The sequence below is a fragment of the Herpailurus yagouaroundi genome, unplaced genomic scaffold (assembly GCF_014898765.1).
Source record: "Herpailurus yagouaroundi ecotype Mexico unplaced genomic scaffold, PumYag 159, whole genome shotgun sequence".
In the NCBI taxonomy this organism is placed as follows: domain Eukaryota; kingdom Metazoa; phylum Chordata; class Mammalia; order Carnivora; family Felidae; genus Herpailurus; species Herpailurus yagouaroundi.
In genome coordinates, this window is record NW_024412400.1 from 25,342,494 (window position 1) to 25,362,360 (window position 19,867).

General features: G+C 44.9%; 1 protein-coding gene across 2 annotated transcripts in view; it reads left to right on the forward strand.

Moving 5' to 3' along the window:
- The window catches only part of RFTN1 (raftlin, lipid raft linker 1), a 211,051-nt gene that overhangs the window by 99,176 nt on the left and 92,008 nt on the right, over positions 1-19,867 (forward strand). For both annotated transcript variants that reach the window (XM_040480120.1, XM_040480119.1), the window contains exon 4: positions 10,976-11,084. In XM_040480120.1, coding sequence (XP_040336054.1) covers positions 10,976-11,084 — 109 coding nt within the window. The remainder of the gene's footprint in view (positions 1-10,975; positions 11,085-19,867) is intronic.

The following is a 19,867-nucleotide window of genomic DNA, read 5'->3' on the forward strand; positions in this document are numbered from 1 at the left end:
TGACTCCAGTAGCTTCGTATTTTATTTTGGTAGATTGGATTTATTTTGCAAGGGGGAGGAGTCATAAAATAATCAGATATCTTTTCCCCCATTGTTCTGTGAGCATCTCTGGGAAGCAGCATCTGTTCCCCTCCTCTTCACCCCAACTACCACCGGTTGCAGAGATCAGGGAATACCTAAAATCTCTCTCCCACCCGTCTACTCCCTCTGCAAAATCTTAGTTCAGTTCATTACTGCTCTTCTAAAATATTCTTCCCTTCTTTGTCCATCACACACAATGCCACCTGCTTAATCTTCTTAAAGCCTGTATTTTACTATCTTCTCTTATCTAAGACCATCCATGACTTGCCTTTCCCTCAAAATGAAGTCTAGCCCTCTCCTGCAGCAACACACCCCATCCTTTCTTTCCAACCACGGTTCTCACTTTTCTGCTGCCTACTGCAGACATGGCTCGAGTCCTTCCTAACAGCAGATTCATTCACCTGTTTGCTGGGGTCCTGTTTACTGGGCCCGCTGATTCCAATAGGCAGCCTTCACCTTCAAGCACCTTTTACCAAACTGACCTATTTATTATTTCCACCATGTAACTCATGCTTTTTTCCATCAATATCCTTACTAATTTCTGTTCTCAGTGCCTGGAATAGCCTTTCATCCATTGTTCCACGACTAATTTCATACAGCTTCAGACTCCCCTGACAGAGTTCTTATTATTTACTTATTTATTTAACGTTTATTTATTTATTTTGAGAGAGATAGAGAGCGTAAGCAGGGGAGAGGCAAAGAGAGAAGGGGAGACAGAGAGTCTGAAGCAGGCTCTGTGCCATCAGCAAAGAACCTGATGCAGGGCTTGAACTCACTAACTGTGAGATCATGACCTGAGCTGAAATCAAGAGTTGGACGCTCAGCTGGCTGAGGCACCCAGGCATCCCATGACTTCTTGCTTTTTAAAAAATTTCTTATTTCCTGATCCCTGACTCTGAAAGTAACTGAACTCCCATAGCACTTACGTTGTTATGTGGTTTGCATATAGTAAACAGCAGTATTGGGTAGTTAGATGCCCATAGACTATAGGTTTCTTGAAGCAGGATCTAATTTAGTGCCTTACATGGGGTCTGTGGTCAAGAAGGTGATGAACAGATAAATGAATAATACATAGATCTTTTTATTGTCATTAGTTTTACATTAGCTAATGAAACTAGAAAAAGCCTTTTTTTTTCTTTCCTTGACAAATCTTCAGATCTGTAGTTCATTTCCCTCTCTACCACTACTTAAAAAAAAAGAAAAAGTCATTCTGATTATTCTACTTGAACTTGGTATTGCCTTGGGGGAAATATCTTAAAAATCCTTCCTGTTTCCCAGACATAGAGAATTTGTTTCTGTCAACTGACATTTAGTAATTTTTTTCTAGTTGGAGAAGTGCCTAGTAGTCTAAATTTGAGTTTATCACCATTTCGTTCTGATTATTCCTAAATGAAGCAAAAATAGTTCTAGTGATGAACTGCACATTCTCTCTCCTTTCTTTCCATAACTCAAATTCAGTCTGTGCTTAATGTCCTGGGAAAAGGAGATATTGTTTAAACGCATGGTCTTTGAAGTTATCTAAGGGATTTAAGAGTTGAAGTGAGATCTGTTACATGTTTATTATTGAAAAGTAGTGTGTATGGGGGTTCCTGGGTGGCTTGGTCAGTTGAGCATCCAACTCTTGATCTTAGCTCAGGTCTTGATCTCAGGGTCATAAGTTCAAGCCCCATGTTGGACTCTGGCTGGGGTTGAAGCCTACTTAAAAAATAATAATAAAAAGGTAAAAGTAGTGTGTATGGTAGTTTTTATTCACATGTTTATTTTTATAACAGTTTTTGACTGTTTCAGATCTGCTCATGAAACCAAATGGGTATTTAATTAACTGCTTGGCACTTTGTCAGTAAAATTTGAAGACTAGCCCTTTTGCCTACATTAATTTTGAGTATTTAAAGTACTCATAGACATGCTCTTTTTCTTTACTTGCAAACATGTTTGTTTAATGGCTTAGCAAAAGGTTATGTCCCAGCCACTGTGGAGCTCACAGGGGCTGCGTGAATGCACTGACCAAGATCATGATGGTTTAACCAGCATCATGGAAGGGAAGAATCTGTTAAGTCATTACAAAGAATGAAGTATCTGAATTGAGTATATGGGTTGGTTATTCTGATTATGATATAGTTAGATAATCTGCTCACTCTTATCTCTTCCCTGGCATCCAGCTTTCTGTGACTCAAATGGGAAGTTGTCTATGTAACTGAGAGGCTAGAGGCTGGTGGTCAAGAGGTCAAATTCAATCCCAAGATGTTGGCCAGCATAACATTAAAAAATATTGACTGTTATGACTGATATAAAAACACGATTTAATGACTTCTTAAAAAAAGACAAAACTAGAAGTTTTGGCAGCCCTGGTCTGGAATCTCTAGTGATGGCTGGGATGTAAACTGCCCAAGTTACCATGGTTTCCACTATTCCCACTGTCTCCCCAATACTGTAGTGACACAGCACTCGCCTATTTAAAATTTTTTTTTCAATGTTTTTATTTATTTTTGGGACAGAGAGAGACAGAGCATGAACGGGGGAGGGGCAGAGAGAGAGGGAGACACAGAATCGGAAACAGGCTCCAGGCTCCGAGCCATCAGCCCAGAGCCTGACGCGGGGCTCGAACTCACGGACCGCGAGATCGTGACCTGGCTGAAGTCGGACGCTTAACCGACTGTGCCACCCAGGTGCCCCAGCACTCGCCTATTTAATGTCACTCCAGCACTGTGACTTCTCTCATGGGGGAGACAAGTTTTCTGCAACCACATTGCCCTCAGAAATGGCATTGTGAGAGGCGCCTGGGTTGGCTCAGTCAGTTAAGTGTCTGACTCTTGATTTCAGCTCAGATCATGATCTCCTGATTTGTGAGTTCAAAGTCCTGCATCGGGCTCTGCACTGACAGTGAGGATCCTGCTTGGAATCCTCTCTCTCCCTCTCTCTCTCTGCCCCTGCCCCGCCCACTCTCTCTGTCTCTCAAAAATAAATAAATGAACTTAAGAAAAATTTATTTTTAAAGAAGAAAAAGAAAAAAAAAAGAAATGTCATTGTGAGAGGACATCCAGTAGAATTCTGTGTCTGAATGAAAAGCAGAGAGAGCCTTGGTGGACATAAAGACCATTCTTATATCTTTTATATGAGAACAAAGTGTCTAGATTATGTGTTTTTGGTCAAAAATATCCTCTTCCATTCATTACCTGTGGGCCTTTAAGTTTGTATCCCTGATTTGACCTTCTGATCCCCTGGCTGCCTGGGGAGTGACTGCACAACCCTGGGCAGATGTGATCGTTGGTAACAAGCACAGCTCTGATCTGCGCAGTTTTTATTATAGTTGATGTTTGCATGTAATGAGGTCAACACGACTCAGAGTAGGTGGTCTTTTCTTATGGTCTTAAACAACTCTGACATCTGTGGCCAGTTGTGCTGACGTCTGAGGTACTTCAGCATAGGGGCTCTTTGCTCCCCTGCCCTACAATTAGGAAAGGTTTGCACACAAGTGCTCAGCATCTAAGTCTGCTTTTATGTGTTTGTTGTGCAAGCGTTTATTTAAAATTTTCTACTCGCTTTTGGCCCACATCCCATTTATAAGGTGTCAAACAAGTGAGGGCTGTTTGGGATGATGAGAAAGTTCTGGAAATGGATAGTGGTGATGGTCGCCTGACATTGTGAATGTACTTAATGACACTGAAAGTACACGTAGAAATGGTTACAGTGGTAAATGTTATGTACATTAGCCACAATTAAAAAAAGAAGAAGTGAGGGGGGCAAGAAGCTGGATATACTTTTTGAGTTTTTCTGACCAAAAGAGGCATAGAGAAAAGTCCTCATTCTTATTTTACATTTCCTTAATCTCTGGTCTTTTTTTTTGGAAGGTTTGTTTTTCTCCGGAGTCTACATTATTGATCTCTGCAAGTCATTCATTCTGTGTTTTCTCTTTCCACGGGCTTGTTCAGTTATTGCCCAGGGAAGATCTCTACGAGAGTGGCAGATACAACATACCCAGCCTGGGTGGTGGTTCTTCACTCTGACTGCACATTAGAATCACCTGGGAGTTTCCAAAGTCTCCTTGCCCAAGTCATACCCAAAACCAATTAATCCGAATTTGTGAGAGCTCCCCAAGTGCTTCCAGTGTTGAATGCAGCCAGGGCTGAGGTTGCCTGCGCTGTAGGAAACCCCGTCTGATTAAAAGAGCCCATTCCAGTGCCTGAAGTCAGGGCATGTCAAAGGGCATTTTCCTTTTCTTCTCCATACCCAGTTGTTTCAGACATTGCCTTCATATGATTTGAAGGACCTCTGATATGAGAAGTAGGGTCAGGCAGCGGTGTAGGTTTAGTCTAGAGATGCTGACCCAGAGAATCAATATTAAAGAGTCAAAACAGGAAACACAAATACCCAAAAGTATAGAATGGCTTTTTTTCTCTTTATAAAAATAAATTTTATTTTGGAATCATTTTATATTTAACAGAAAAATTGCAAAGAAATCACAAATAATTCCCTTATACCCTTCATCAAGTTTCCCTAAGTGTTACTATCTTACATTACCATGGTGCATGTGTCAAAGCTAAGAAATTAATGCTGGTACATTACTGTTAACTAAAATGTGGATTTTATTTGGATTTCATCAGTTTTTCTATTCATGTTCTCTTTTAGTTATGGGACCCAGCCAGTTGTCACGTTATGATGGCTTTTTAAAACTTTGCTGGGCTGTGAAGTCTTAGCTACTTCTCCAGTGCCCTTTAGTTATGGGACCCAGTTTAGTTGTCATGTTATGATAGCTTTTTAAAACTTTGCTGGGCTGTGAAGTCTTAGCTACTTCTCCAGTGTCCTGAGCAGTCAAGGACCGCCATGTGTATGTGCCTTGTTACCACTACGTTGCTACACTAAGAATTTGAATGCATTTTGTCTTATGTATTCTTGGCTTTTAGGGCATCACATCTCTGCCCAGTAGTATCCCTTTTATCCCTCTTCCTTTCAGAAAATCCCTTTGGAATGGAAATAACCCCCCCACCAACTCTCCAATGCTGCATACAAGTGGGGGCCTCAAGATGTGACAGGGTTAGAGGTTTTTTCAGTTAATTTTTCCCCAGGAAGTTTTTGAGAAATGACCTAACAGCATGAAGATGATTTTATTTTTTCAAGGGACCAAACTGTTCAGGACCCAAGTCAATGGATTAATTTGATAATCAACGCATTTTAATCACATATTAAATGTAAACAGATTTCTTTGCACTTTTTCCGTAGGATGGATTAAATCCTATTTCCCTTTGGGGATTTCAAGACTACTGGTAAATTGAAGAGAAGATTGTGCATTTGTTAATTGAAGCAGATGACAGGGTGGCCCATACCTTGCTCCTTGACATGCTTCCCTGGTTTGACTTTCAGGACAGATAGCATAGTCTCTTGGTTTTCTTCCTTCCTCCCTGGTTTCTCCTTCTTCTCCTTTGGGCTTTCTTCTCTTTTCTCCCAATGTCTTCAATGATGGAGGGTCCCAAGATTTAGTCTTTGACTATTCTTTCTCTATGTTAATTGAAATCTCAGCTGGTCTTGTGCTTTAAATACCATCTGAAAGCTGATGACTCTCATATTTATATCTCCAGCCCCTCTCCTGAAATCCAGACTGGAATATGTATTAAACTGTCGACCAGACATCTCTACTTAGATGTCTGCTGCATAAGGCAAGTTCAGAACATCTGAAACTGAATTATTGACCTTCCCCCAAACCTGTGCCACCCACAACCTTCCCCATGACAGCTGTAGCAATGTCTCCCAGTTACTGGGACAAAAATTCTCAGTCACCCTCATCTGCTTTCTTCCCTCTACACTCCACAAGAAAGTCCTGAAAGTTCCACCTTGAAAATATATTCAGAATCCAGCCTTTGTGACTGTTGCTAAACTGCTAACAACCCACGTTGAGCCACCATCATCTCCCCACTGGACCACTGAGTTAGTCTCTCTTAGCTGCCTCCTATCAATTGGATCATGTTACTTCTGTGTTCAATACTCTCCAAGGGCTTCCCCTCTTTCTGTGTAAAAACTACTGTCTTCACTGTGGCCTCTACGGTCTACATTACCTCACTCCCCATTGGCTCTCTGGCTTGTCTTCTTTCTCTTCCTCCTCTGCCCTTCATGCACTGGCCTCCAGCCACAGGGCCTCTGTGTTATCTCACCTCAGGGCCTTTACACTGGCTATTCCCTCTACCTGGAGGCTCTTACCCTAGATATCAGCATGGCCAACTCCCTCACTTCCCATAGATCTTTATTCTAAATGTCACTTCTCAGTGAGGACACCCAGACCACCCTCATTAAAATTGCAGCTTTCCCACATACTCCTGATTCTCTTCATCTTGCTGTTTCTTTTTTCTTCTAAACTACTGCTGAACATACTCTTTTATGTGCTCATGTATGCTTATTGTTTTTGGCCTGTCCCTCTCCACTAGACTGTAAGCTCCACGAGGGCAGAGATATTTGTCTCTTCTGTTGTCTCTATTGATATATGCTTAAGAATAATGTCTGGCACATAGTAGTTACAGTCAGTTTTTATTGAATGAATAATTCTTAACTGTGAAGGGTGTTTGGAAAGTTAACGCAATTACAGATGATAGTCGCTAAATCATCAATGGCTAATGTTTGCTGAGCCCAGACCTCCCGCCATGGCCTATAGTAAGGGCTTTATAGGCTTTTGTCTTATTTAATCCTTACAATGATGTTAAGAGACAGTTATTCATAATATTTCCACTTAACAGTGAAAGAAACTGAGACACAGAAAGTTTAAATAAATTGTCCATAATTGTAAATGGCCCATCTCTAGTTTGCTTTAGCACCTGTAGCCTGTAACCAGTAAGTCTGGAGGAAATTATGGAATGGATAATGGAGGGAGAGGGGGAAGCATATTTCGTTGTTAACAGCGCTCTTGTCAGAGTGCTCACATTTAATTTCAGAGTATGCGGTGTTAATTTCCAGATGAGGGAGGCTTTAGTTTGTAGTTAATCCCACATCTCCAAAAATGCAGTCTGTGTTCTTCCTTTTTCTTATTGTTTAAACCCAGGTCTCTGTCCTTTCCAGAACTGGCAGCCATTTAAGCCTCAGTCCGGGGGAAGTTTGGTTCCAGGTTTCTCGTTTCCTTTTCCAGAATGGCCTTTGGGGAAAGATAAATGGTGTTCCCCCTCCTGTGAGGGCAAATATCTCCTCAGCTGAGAGTTTCACGTTAATGCTTCTTCCTTAGGAACTTTCCTGACTGCAGAATACTATTCCCTCCTGATGTGATCCCTTGGAGGGCCACGCCCAGGCCCCTGCAGCCACTTCTGGCAGGTGTCTGCTTCTCTCTCCCAGGGTAGTCCTTGTCCTCAGAGATGTGGAACACTCGTCACCTGTCAGTGGCCACTCTCAGGCTGCTGTCAGCTGTCTGACTAGATCTTGTGGGCCTGGGCCTGGACCTGAACCTACTCACCAGTGGGAGGCCTGTTCTGAGCATGAAGTTCTAATATCTTCCTACTCAGCATCTGTATTATTTTTCTATGCTCTGTAATGAATTGCCACAAATTTGATGGCTCAGAACAACATGCATTCATGATCTCACAGATTCCATAGCGTATTTAGGTTCTTTGCATCAGGTCTCATCCAGCTGCAATATAGGTGCTGTCAGGGGCTGTGATCTCAACAGAGGTTCAACTGGGGAAAGATCTGTTTCCACTGCTTCCCTTAGGTTCTTGGCAGAATTCATCTCCTTGCAGTCATAGAACTGACATCCCTGTTTCTTGCCAACTGTTATCCAGGGGCTGCCCACAGTTCCTTGCTATGTGGCCCTTTCATAACATGGCAGCTTTCTTTTTCAAAGCCAGCAAGAGGAACATATAGCTCCAGTCTGCTGAAATGGAATCTTATAGCATAGTGTAATCACAGGAGGGATACCCCATCCTCTTTGCCATATTGTGATGGTTAGAAGCAAGGTTCAGTACCTGTCCTCACTCAAAGGGAGGGTTTTACAAAGGCATGAACACCAGCAGGTGGAGGTGATTGGGAGGAAGGGGTCACCTTAGCGTGTGTTCACCAGAGCAACCATATTTAATGTGGTTAAATTGTGGAGGTAATCCCTGAAGCCAGGGAAGACCTATTAGTTGCTCATCTATTCCCTCAGCAGATGTTGGATTCGCTTTGCCAAGACTGTAGGTCAGGATGTGATTTTTCATGTGGCATCTAGAAAATTTGTAATAATGCCCATTTTTGTTGATTTTTTGTGCTCCTTTCAGTTCCGATGTAACTGAGTCAATTATCTGATGAAATGAACCAGAGATGCCTCCCTTCTTATAGTACTTCTTGTTATAGAACCAAAGATGGTAGTTATGAGGTCCTCTACTAAAGGTTATTCCTTATGAACCTGGGCTGTTGAGCTGCTGAAAGGCAGACTCATCTTCCCTCTGTTCATCTTATGAGTGTTTTACTGAGTGGATACAGTGTCGACTTATTTAAAATGATTCCTGTTTTTTAGCCTACTCATTTAAAATCTCAGTGTGTGTGTGTGTGTGTGTGTGTGTGTGTGTGTGTGTGTGTGTTTATGTTTTGTTTTTGTTTTTGTTTTTTTTTTTTTGACAGAGAGACAGAGTGTGAGCGGGGAAGGGGCAGAGAGAGAGGGAGACACAGAATCTGAAGCAGGCTCCAGGCTCTGAGCTGTCAGCACAGAGCCCAACACGGGGCTCGAACCCACAAACCATGAGATCATGACCTGAGCCAAAGTCGGCCGCTTAACCAACTGAGTCACCCAGGCGCCCCCTCCAGTGGGTGTTTATAAATAACCTCACACAGTCTGACCTTTGTCTTCATATGACAGAGCAGCTGGGATTTCACATGTTAGAACACTGTCTTCCCACGCCTGTCTTTGTTGTTGGAGACCCCACGATACGCATGACAGGATGTCATGACCACGTCTTCTCTTTCAAAAGTCTGAAATATTCTGCTTTAGTTCCTCTCAATAGGTCTTTTGTTTGGGGGGGGGGGATAGAGGATGAGAATGTGGGGGGAAAATGAGAACATGATTCCAGTCTGTGATGAAGTTATAAAGCAGGAAGACTGGAGCGCAGAATCGGTTTCTTTTTTGGAGTTAGTTTATTCCAGTTTGACCAGTAGGAATCAGTTTATTCTTTCACATTTCAAAAGTATGTGCCTCAGTCCCTACGCCTGAAAGGATATGTTAGAAGGAAAAATAAAATCAAGATATGCTATTGACCTTTGGTTACCCAATGATAATTGCACACCTGGGAAAAACCAAATCCTCTTTAAAAATTTTTCACTTTTGAATTCCATGTAAATCATACCCAGATGGTCAATGGTAGCACATAAATTGCTTTTCATGATATATAAGAATCTTAGAAATCATTTTTTAAAATATAGCAAATATGCATTCAGAAACCATTGATTTGGTAGGATATATGTGTATTCAGAGTTCTGTATGAAAGTGCCCACTTTAAGAATTTTCTGGCCACCCCTGCTCTCACAGAGGCTGGCATGGGCCCCTTTTAGGTAGAGCTCCTCATAAGTGGGCCAGGAGAGCCCTGCTCACCCCTCAGCCAGTGGGGAGTGACTGTGCGTGTGCTGTAAGCCCTTGGACAGAGTCCAGCGCCCTGGTCCCTAAGTCCTGATCCCCATGACCAGCCACCCAGAGAGAGAGCAGACACGCCCCGCTGACACTTAACTGCAGTCCATTTCTTCTTGCCTTATCCCTGGCTGGGTGGGCCAAGGAATCACCTTCAATTTCTGATGATCACGTGGCTTTCAGGAGTTCCTCAAGCCCCCATACAAGAGCTCCCTATAGGAGCTCTTCAAAGGCATGGTGTGGAGTGGTAGAATTTCCTTCTGGTATCACTTGCTGCTGGTTCTCCTGAGTGTTGCATGATGTACATGATGTGCACAGTTACATGAGGGAAGGACAGAAGCGGCCAAACCACCTGGGTGGGGAAATGACAGGGCCATGCTGGATGCCTCTGCACCGACCAGAAGACTGAAATTGTTTGCCACAAACAACCCTTTATATCCACTCTTTCCCCAGGACTTTAGTTGCCATATATCTCGATAGATAGATAGATAGATAGATAGATAGATAGATATAATTTTTTTAATGTTTATTTTTGAGACAGAGACAGAACGTGAGCGGGGGAGGGGAAGAGAGAGAGGGAGACACAGAATCCGAAGCAGGCTCCAAACTCTGAGCTGTCATCACAGAGCCCAATGCAGGGCTCGAACCATGATATCATGACCTGAGCCGAAGTTGGGTGTTTAACCGACTGAGCCACCCAGGTGCCCTGCTTTATATTCTTTCTTTAGTGCATCTTTAATTTTGGTAGATTTTGCCAGATTGCCTTCTGTAGGGATTGAACCTTTTAAAAGTTCTTTTAAATTAATTTTAATTTTCCAAGTGCTATAAGAATATACTATCTTCAGAAAAAGTGGAAAAAATTAAAGATACAGCCAAAGTCAATTTCAGTTACCGCCACCAGCCCTAGACCCAGTTCCCCTACAGACAGATCCTCTCCTTCCCCCAGAATTAAATGCTGTTGTTGGTTTGGTGTGCCTTTTTGTCTATGCCTTGGCAGATATAAACCCATGGGAAATAAATATTATGGTAGTGTGTGTGTGTGTGTGTGTGTGTGTGTGTGTGTGTGTGTGTTGTTTAACGCATAAACCATATTGTACTAAAATTCTATAATGGTGTGTTTTACTTAATGCTATGTCTTGGAGGTCTTTCCATGATGTGTATAATTATACATCTATGTATAATTTGAGTTTTTACCATAAATTATTTTTCAGCAGTGCCTTTTTGGTATTTACTTTCAGGAAAGAATTTGGGGTTTTATTAAATACCCAATGATTCATACATAAGTATATTACAAAATCTTAACCTTTGGTTGTTTTTTCCCCCTCTCTTCAGATCTCAGAAAAATGATCTCCACAACGAACGCTACATCTTGGAATTAGATTGCTGTTCCTCCTTAGACCACCTGACGGGCCAAAAGCTCATCCCGGAGTTCATTAAGAAGGTGAGCCCTGTGGTCAGGAGACAGTTGAACAGTTGTGCAGCGCGAGCCGGCCGGGGGCTGGCCAAGGGCAGTTCAGCCACACCGCACAGGCCAGGGTAGCAGCCAGTGCCTCCTCACACCTGGGCCTTCGGGCGGCCCCACAGGGGTGCAGCACCCCCTACCCCCCGCGCCCCCCCACACACACATAGCTCGGGCTGACGATGACTCTGAAACAAGATGGCTTCCCCCCTTCCCAGTCTGGCGAGACCTTGGACCTTGTCTTTTAAGGCTGGAGCAGCATTCACAGCGAACAGGCCTGTGGGCTCACTGCTGAGACTCCTGCCAAACCCTCAGGGTGGTGGGCCACTCCCCACCGCCAGCCCGGATCCCACCTTCCACTTGTCCTGTGGGGCCTCATTGCTACGAGCCGCCTTTCTTTCCTAGTGTGGGAGCAGCCCAGAGCCCCGTGACCACTGGCATATGCAGTTACACAAGGGAAAATTGCCTACTTGCAGGGGAGTCCTTCTCTGCCCAGAAATGTGTCTGGTTTTGAATTTCTCATCATGCCATACGAGGTTCCCTGCCTAATTGCAAGGTTCACCTGAGTTTCAGTAGGACATTCACTGCAGAAGGAATGTCCTTGCCCGGACTGGGGCTAAGTTCACTCCTTAGTGCTTACCTTGTTCTCTCTCGCCCAGTCTCCCACAACAAGTGACAATTCCCCATCCTGGAGAGGTGATTATGGCTTGTTTGGGACTTCATCTGTCAGCTAATGAATTCATTAATAAATAGTGTTGGCCGTCAACTTTGGGCCAGAAATACCGCATGCCTGCTTGGTGCTGGGACATGGAGAACAGCCGTGGTCCCCGCTCTCAGGCCCTCAGGTCCTCACGCCTGTAAGGTGGACCCCGGAGGAGAGTGATGAGCGTTACCAGCAGGGAAGCAGCAGACACCGTGTGGGGTGGGTATCAGTGGGGGGGGGGGGGGTATCTCACGCTAAGACAGAGAGGATGAGGAGTTACCTGGTGATGGGGCTGCACGGGGAAGGTCGGGGACTCCTCCAAACAGAGCGAGCAGCGTGTGTGAGGGCCCGGTGCAGGAGCAAGTGAGGGGAGTGAAGAGATCAGAGGAGCTTTGGGGAAGAAAAAGAGTGCCAGGGGTGAGAGCAGGGCCAGGACTCTGCTGTAAACGCAATGGAGGCTGCTCAGAGGATTTTTGCAAAAGAGTGAAATAATCAGATTGTCCCTTTAAACACCCAGTGACCCCTGGGGCGCCTGGGTGGCTCAGTCGGTTAAGCGTCCGACTTCGGCTCGGGTCATGATCTCGCAGTCCGTGAGTTCGAGCCCCGCGTCGGGCTCTGTGCTGACAGCTCAGAGCCTGGAGCCTGTTTCGGATTCTGTGTCTCCCTCTCTCTGACCCTCCCCCGTTCATGCTCTGTCTCTCTCTGTCTCAAAAATAAATAAATGTTAAAAAAAAAAAAAAAATTTAAACACCCAGTGACCCTTTTGCTGTTGTTTCCTTCCTGCCTCCCTCCCTTCAACATTGATTGAGTGTTCAGGCTCAACGAGGCCTTAGGAATAACCCCTCATGTATGGTGGCCAAGACCTGGAGACTGGGAGTCAGATGACCTCGTAGGTCAAAATTTCTGATAATTTTACTAGAACGATGCAGACTCTTCTCTGATGGAATTCAGGTCATTACTTAAGAAATGGAGGGATGAGGTGCCTGGTGACACTGTCGGTTAAGCCACCAACTCTTGATTACAGCTCAGGTCATGATCTTACAGTTTGTGGGATTGAGCCCCACATAGGGCTCAGCACAGAGCACAGAGCCTGCTTGGGATTGTCTTTCCCCCTTCTCTCTCTGCCCCTCCCCTGTTTGCACTCTCTCTCTCTCCCTCTCTCTCTCTCTCAGGAAAAAAAAAAAAAGAAATGGGGAGAAAGGCAATTTTTGTTTGCATGTGCATAAGCCTGACAACACGAGTTTTTGTGTAACTTATGTAGATGCCTGTACACATAGGGCCCTCTTTCCTGGATCGATGCAGACAAAATGTTCTAATAAACTTGAGTAGGGACACGCTAGAGGTGGAACTTACCCCATGATCTGAGTACTGGGGAAAAACTGTTCTAGAAATAGGCTTGTAATCAAGACTCGGATACTTGGAATGTTTGTAGGTAATTGGGTAAGATGAGGACGTGAGTCTCTGTCCATACTTTCACATTTGCTCTTTTAAAAACATATGATTTGGGGGGGTGCCTGAGTGGCTCAGTCAGTTAAACATCTGACTTCTGCCAAGGTCATGATCTCATGATCCGTGAGTTCAAGCCCTGCATCGGGCTGTGTGCTGACAGCTCAGAACCTGGAGCCTGCTTTGGATTCTGTCTCCCTCTCTCTCTGTCCCTCCCCCGCTTGCACCCTGTCTCTCTCTTTCTTTCTCTCTCTCTCTCTCTCTCTCAAAAATAAACATTAAAAAATTTTTAAAAAATAATGAAAAAACATATGATTTGGGACTTTTGTCTTGACCAAGCCAGATCATTGCATGACTGTTACATTGTGCCAATATCAGGTCTTAAGGAGACAGCAGCCTGATTAGTGGGCTCTCAGATACTGGTGTGTGTAGTGTTTGGAGTGTAGGTAGACATCTGTCTATCTGTGTGTGTGTGTGTGTGTGTGTGTGTGTGTGTGTGTACATGCATGCATGCGTATCAGTATCTGATGGTTTGTTTCATAGTAAATCATTGACACCTGCTTATTCTATGTTAATATAAGAATTATGTTTTTAACATTTTGAATATTATATACTTTAAAAAGCCCACCATGCCATCCTGCTCCTGCCATACCCCTGGTTTTCAAACAAAAACCATTGGGTCCAGACAGACTAGATAACTTGCACACTAGGGTAGTACTAAGATTCCTCATGTGTATCCCAGAATCTCTCACCTCTGCTCGTCTCTAGAGAGGTGGTTTATGGTCATGGTCAGCAGGTGGAGGTACACTTTCTGCCAACAACCCAGGGGTGTTGAGATCCTGCCATTTGTCCCTCACCGTCCAGTGTAGCCGAGAGCTGGACCTGGAAGGATCCAGCATTTCTGGTCATTGGTGCTGGTTGTGGCTGTAGTTTCTAGGCCAATGGCTGTGACACCCGAGAGAAGAGGGACAAAACAATGGGTCTGGGCCTCCTTCCCTCTGTTCCTTTTTTCTGTTGTCAGACAAGATGTCTGGAGAAAACACCACTTGTGTGTGTGAAGAGCAGAGGGGAACTGAATACCCCTCTGTAGGATCAACAGCTTTTCCAGCTGATGGCAGAATTTTACACATGTGTAAATTTTTCTGTCATCGCGCAGGTAGAAGACCATGGGAGCTTCCTGGGAAGAAATACACTAAAAACCATTTGTGTTTTTTCAGTAAATATTTAATGAATAGCCTGGTCCCTATTTGTATATATAGAGAGTGGTGACACTTGTTAATTGCCATTCACTTAGGCCAAGATGAAGCTGTGTCACTGGCGGCTACAGCTTACAGTCATTACTTTTTATCTGGGTCATTATTTTGTGTGAAATAATGGCTCCTGTTCCTGTGACAAGCAGATCCGTCTTACGATGAGATGGTAATTAACTCATTTTGTCATTGTACCATCATACAGGATAAGCTCATATTCTCTGCCTATTAGAATTAAATTCAAAGTGATTAAATTTTTTTTTCTTAAGAACAATGGCCCAGTATTATTTTTCCACTGAATGTTTTAAATTAGCAGAACTTTTGGATAGAGAACATGGATGGAAGGAGGGAAAGGAGATTTCATTATTTCTCACAAATGGGAAAAATAAAATCATCTGTATCTGTGTCATGTAAAATTAAGCTGAAGGTGCCATAATTCACAGCCCCTCTCCATCATGATTTTCGGCAGAGGGTGAGGGGAATTCTGTAAAGACGACTCTGTTCCTTTCAGTGTGGTCTAATGATTTCTCTGAGCACTTTGGCTGTTCAAATTAAATCTGGCCTACTGCATTTTGTTTTTCCCCTCTTGTATCCTGCTGTGCTCCATCCAACCGGCCCTTTATGTAAATTATTTATTATGGACCACAGAACATTTAAAAGGCAGATTTATGATCAGACTTGGAGAGACTGTGTGTTCCAAGTCCTAGAACTGAATGCTTCAGGGACAAAGAGTCTCAGGGCTCTCTGAGAACAGAGATGCTGCCTCTGCTGCCTTGAAACAAAGGTCCCGCCGCCAGGTACCTCCAGAGCCTGTCTTGTGTGGCTGGTTTGTGGGGCCCCTTGGAATTTCCTGTTCTTCAGAGTTCCCAGAGGATTGTAAAGGAGACAGAATGATGTCAAACAAAGGGCTTACATGTTCATCTTCACATTCCTTTACATTCTTTGGAGCTTCTTGGGAAAGAGCTCCTATGTTTGGAAAACGCTTTGAAGTTTTCAGAGTCATTCTGGGTTGTGCTTCACGGTTAATTTTGGGCAAGAGGCCACACCGGCAGCGGTGTCTCCCTTCTAGACACCAGGAAACAGCTCCGAGAAGATGAGGACTTTGCCCAGGGGCTGGGACTGTTCACGGATGCAGCCTGGGCAGGTCTTTCTACAGGAGCGGCCCCAGCGGGAGGTGGTGGGATTTGGGTGGAGCAGGAAGTTTCTGCAGCCAAGTGGGGAAGGTTTTGGAGAGGTGTGGTATAGAATGAGGGCCCCGGAAAGTGACGGCTAGATGGAGGGGTGAGGCGGATGGCGCTGTTTTTGGTAAAGAGAGGAGCATGGAAAGGAAGTTCAAGGCTGAGAGTCAAGTTCTGTTTAGCTGGGATTTGGGATGAACAAAGGGAAGAGGAAGGCTGTTCTGGGCAGGATTCTTTTGCTTGTGTGAAAACAGAGCCTTCCTCAAGCCAGCTCAGGTGCGGTAAATCAGGGGGGTTTACTACAAAGATGCAGGAATGGCCTGGAGCCCCTGTGACAGAATACAGAAAAGCCCTCCCCCATCCCCCACCCCCCAAAAAAAGCAGCAGCAGCAGCAGCAGCAGCAGCAGCAGAAGGAGAAGGAGAAGAAGAAGAAGAAGAAGAAGAAGAAGAAGAAGAAGAAGAGGAGAAAAGAAAAGAAAAGGGAAGGGAAGGGAAGGGAAGGGAAGGGAAGGGAGGAAAAGGTTGGGCTCCCTGGCTATATTATATGCTGCTGGCCCATATTTATGTACCTGTAGGTTTATTTGAATTTTAAATGGGATTTCACTCCACAGAGGGAATCCCTGTGTGTGCCAGGCAGACCCTGTGCTAATAGGCTTTACACACACTATACTCTTAACCCTTATCTCACCCCCTCTGGAGGCTCATCCCTGTTTTATAGGTGGAGAAACTGAGGCACAGAGACGCTGTGCAGTTTGCCCAGAGTTAAAACTGTGAAAGGTGGGACTGAGATTTGAACCCAACCCATCTGACCCAAAGGGTGCATTCCTAACCATTTGCTGCCTATTCTGTGTCATCCTCAGGAACGAAGAGGGGGCTGTCCCAGCTGGAGGAGAGATGGCATGGGAGGCAGACAGGTGAAGCTTTGTCTGGTACATAGAGATAGATTTTAGAACCTCTTGAATGCCTCCCCTCTGTGGAGGTTGGGTCTCTAGGCCTCGCTGCCCATCTGAGAAAGCCACACTCCCTGCCACTCTCCAGGTGAGAGACTTCAGGGCCTTTGCCCTCAGGTACTCAACTCTGGGCTCTGCCCCATAGATTCACTCCCTTTTATGATGGAAGGGTGAGCACTGACCTGCACAAGCCGCTCGGACCTAGGTTTGTCTTCCACTGGACCACAGAGACCTTAGAATGTAGCAGTGGAGGGGAGGCGAGGCAGACCCCTGCCTTGTCCTGTGGGAAACAGCTCATGGTCAGAAACTCAGTGGCTTAGATTAAGCTATATGTGTTGCCCTTTCAAAAACCAAATGATGCGGGGCACCTGGGTAACTCAGTCAGTTAAGCATCTGACTTTGGCTCAGGTCATGATCTCAAGGTTTGTGAGTTCGAGCCCCGCATCAGGCTCTGTACTAACAGCTCAGAGCCTAGAGCCTGCTTCAGATTCTGTCTTCCTTTCTCTCTGCCCCTCCCCTGCTCATGCTCTGTCTCTCTCTCTCTCTCAAAAATAAAATAAACATTAAAAAAAATTAAAAACCAAATGGTGCTTCTTAACATCTTGACCTAAAGAGAAGAACCCAACAGATCTTTAAAATAGAAATGTCTCCTTTTAATGAAACAGAATATCCCAAATTCCTAGGATTATGAAACTTGGCCATAGTATATAAATGACTCATCATTTGCTTTCTGTCTGATTGCTGAGTATTAGGGCCTCATTTCTACAAGTGCGGTGCAGAGAGTTTAATTTTAATTAGTGCAAGATGCTGATTCAGAATGAAAGAAGAAATATGTTAAAAGGCTTCCCTTACCTACACCCCCACCTACCCCCAAGCCAAGTGAATTGTGACATTTCAAAAAGGTGGATCTGGTGGGCGCTGGGGAGGAGTGGAGGCAAAATGGTGTGTGAATGAGCATATGCCCTCAGAGTGGAAGACAGATTGCTGGGGGTGGGCAAGGAAGAGGCTGGTGGTGGAAGCGAGGCCTTGCTGGAGAATGAGGGCATCCCGTATGGTATTGTCTCCAGAACTTAATAAACATTTGTCACGGGAATGAACAAATTAAAAGATGAATGCAGAGGAAAAATCGTTAAGATTGTGTCGTAGAAGGGGAGAGAGAAGTCTGAAATGACACTCCAGTGACTGAAGTGTGAGGTAGGGTCCCTTGTGAGGACGGAGAACACATGGCATGAGGAACTATTTGGGGCCAGAGAGGTAATGAGATTGGGGATGGGCATGTTGGGACTTGGTGGGACACTCAAGGGAACATTCCAGAAGACAGTTGTGATTGTTGGGCTGGAACATAGGAGGAAGCTAGGAATGGAGCTGTAGTTATCTGAGGGGCAGACTCAGAGGCCCAGAGGGGCCAGGCAGGTAATGACAGTGAGAAGGAAGTTCAGGTGGTCATCTGGATGGCACATGCCCATCTCAAGGGGGCAGCCGCCACTTAGCATCAACTCATTGTTGCCTGGTGGAAATACGAACCCAGTACCACAAGATCTTCTGTTGTATTTTGGTTGGCTAGTTGGTTTTGTCTCATTTAGAGAAGCCAACAATGTTTTTATTTTCTTACTGTGACGTCTCTTGGTTTTTCAATGTCAGCCAATCGATCAGTTTAAAACTGTAAGATCTAGATCAGTGTTTCTCAAATTTTCTGTGCTGAAGGACCAGTTTTTTGTTGTTTGGTTTTAGTTTTCTTCCAGTCTATTAAGAAGTGATACTTATGTAAAATACGATAAAAACATAGCGGCAATGTCAAATGGCTAGAAAAGTGTCTACATGCCTGCCCTTGTTTTATGTACCTATCTTGTCATGGACTGTTAACAAAAAGTTGGTGGACCAGCAGTGTGCTGAGGACCAACCACACTTTGAGTAGCCACTGTTTGAGGTGGCAACGCCATGGGACAGGATAGAATCATGACCTGAGAACTCACTTGTGCTTGTGGAGGGAAGAGACGAGAATACCATGGCTGGAACTCTGGAAAGGACCCAGAGAAGGAAAACAAAAGAAAGAAGTTCTATGAAGCAAGAGGAGAAAAGGAAGAACATGATGTTACAGAATCTGAGGGAAGAGAATATTATAAGAGCAGAAAAGAGGTTGAGTTAGAACCCACTGAGTGGGTGGCCCACTGGGTTTGGTCACTGGAGGCTACTGGTAAATCCTGTAAGAGCAGTTTTCAAGAGTGGAGCAGGCAGAGGCCTCCCTCCATGGGTTTAAGAGTAAATAAGTTTGGAAAGAGAGAGAGAGTGGTGGCTAAGACAGGGTACAGGTGGAGGAAGTTTTGGTTGCTCTCAGTAGGAGTTAAAAGCTACCAGTGGAGAGGAGAAAACTAAAGAAAGTCAGAGGTGAGTTAAAGGTAGAGGCAGGTCCAGGTGGGGTGAGCCCACAGAGTGGACATCGGCTGCATACAGGGGACTGGATGCCCATTCCTCAGGCTTGGAGAGGAGGTAGGAAGCCACTTATAGGCTTCGATGCTCAGAGTGGAGAGAAAAATGTAGGCCCTCCTGCCTGGAGGCCTCTGTTTTCTTATAAAGTTCCTCTCCTACCCCAGCCTCTCTTGATCTTCTGTCCCCCTGCTGTTTTCATTGGCCTGCAACCTTCCTGTTCTGTCCAGGGGACACAGTTGAAGTTAATCTTAGCCTGAGGGGAGGGAAGGGATCATATGTTTGTCTTGATCACTCCCCAAGAAACAAGACAGATTGTTGTGGTTCATTGTCTCTCTGCATGAATCCAAGATCTAGTGTGGGCCAAGATCCATTCATGTTTCTTTGAACAGATCTTTGAGGACCCCTATGTGGTAGTGTCCCGGGATACCTTAGTGAGCCAGAACAGGTAATGCCCCTGGTCGTATGAAGCTTACAGTGTAGCTGAGGACACAGACATGGAGCAGATAGTCACATGATGGAAGTAGAGTGACAAAATGGGTATGCGTTCCAGAGCACAACACTGTGAGCAGCCCTGACCCAGGCTGGCAGTGCAAGGAGGGAATGGTCCATTAAGAAGTGGGGTTTGGGGCGCCTGGGTGGCGCAGTTGGTTAAGCGTCCGACTTCAGCCAGGTCACGATCTCGCGGTCCGTGAGTTCGAGCCCCGCGTCGGGCTCTGGGCTGACGGCTCGGAGCCTGGAGCCTGTTTCTGATTCTGTGTCTCCCTCTCTCTCTGCCCCTCCCCCGTTCATGCTCTGTCTCTCTCTGTCCTA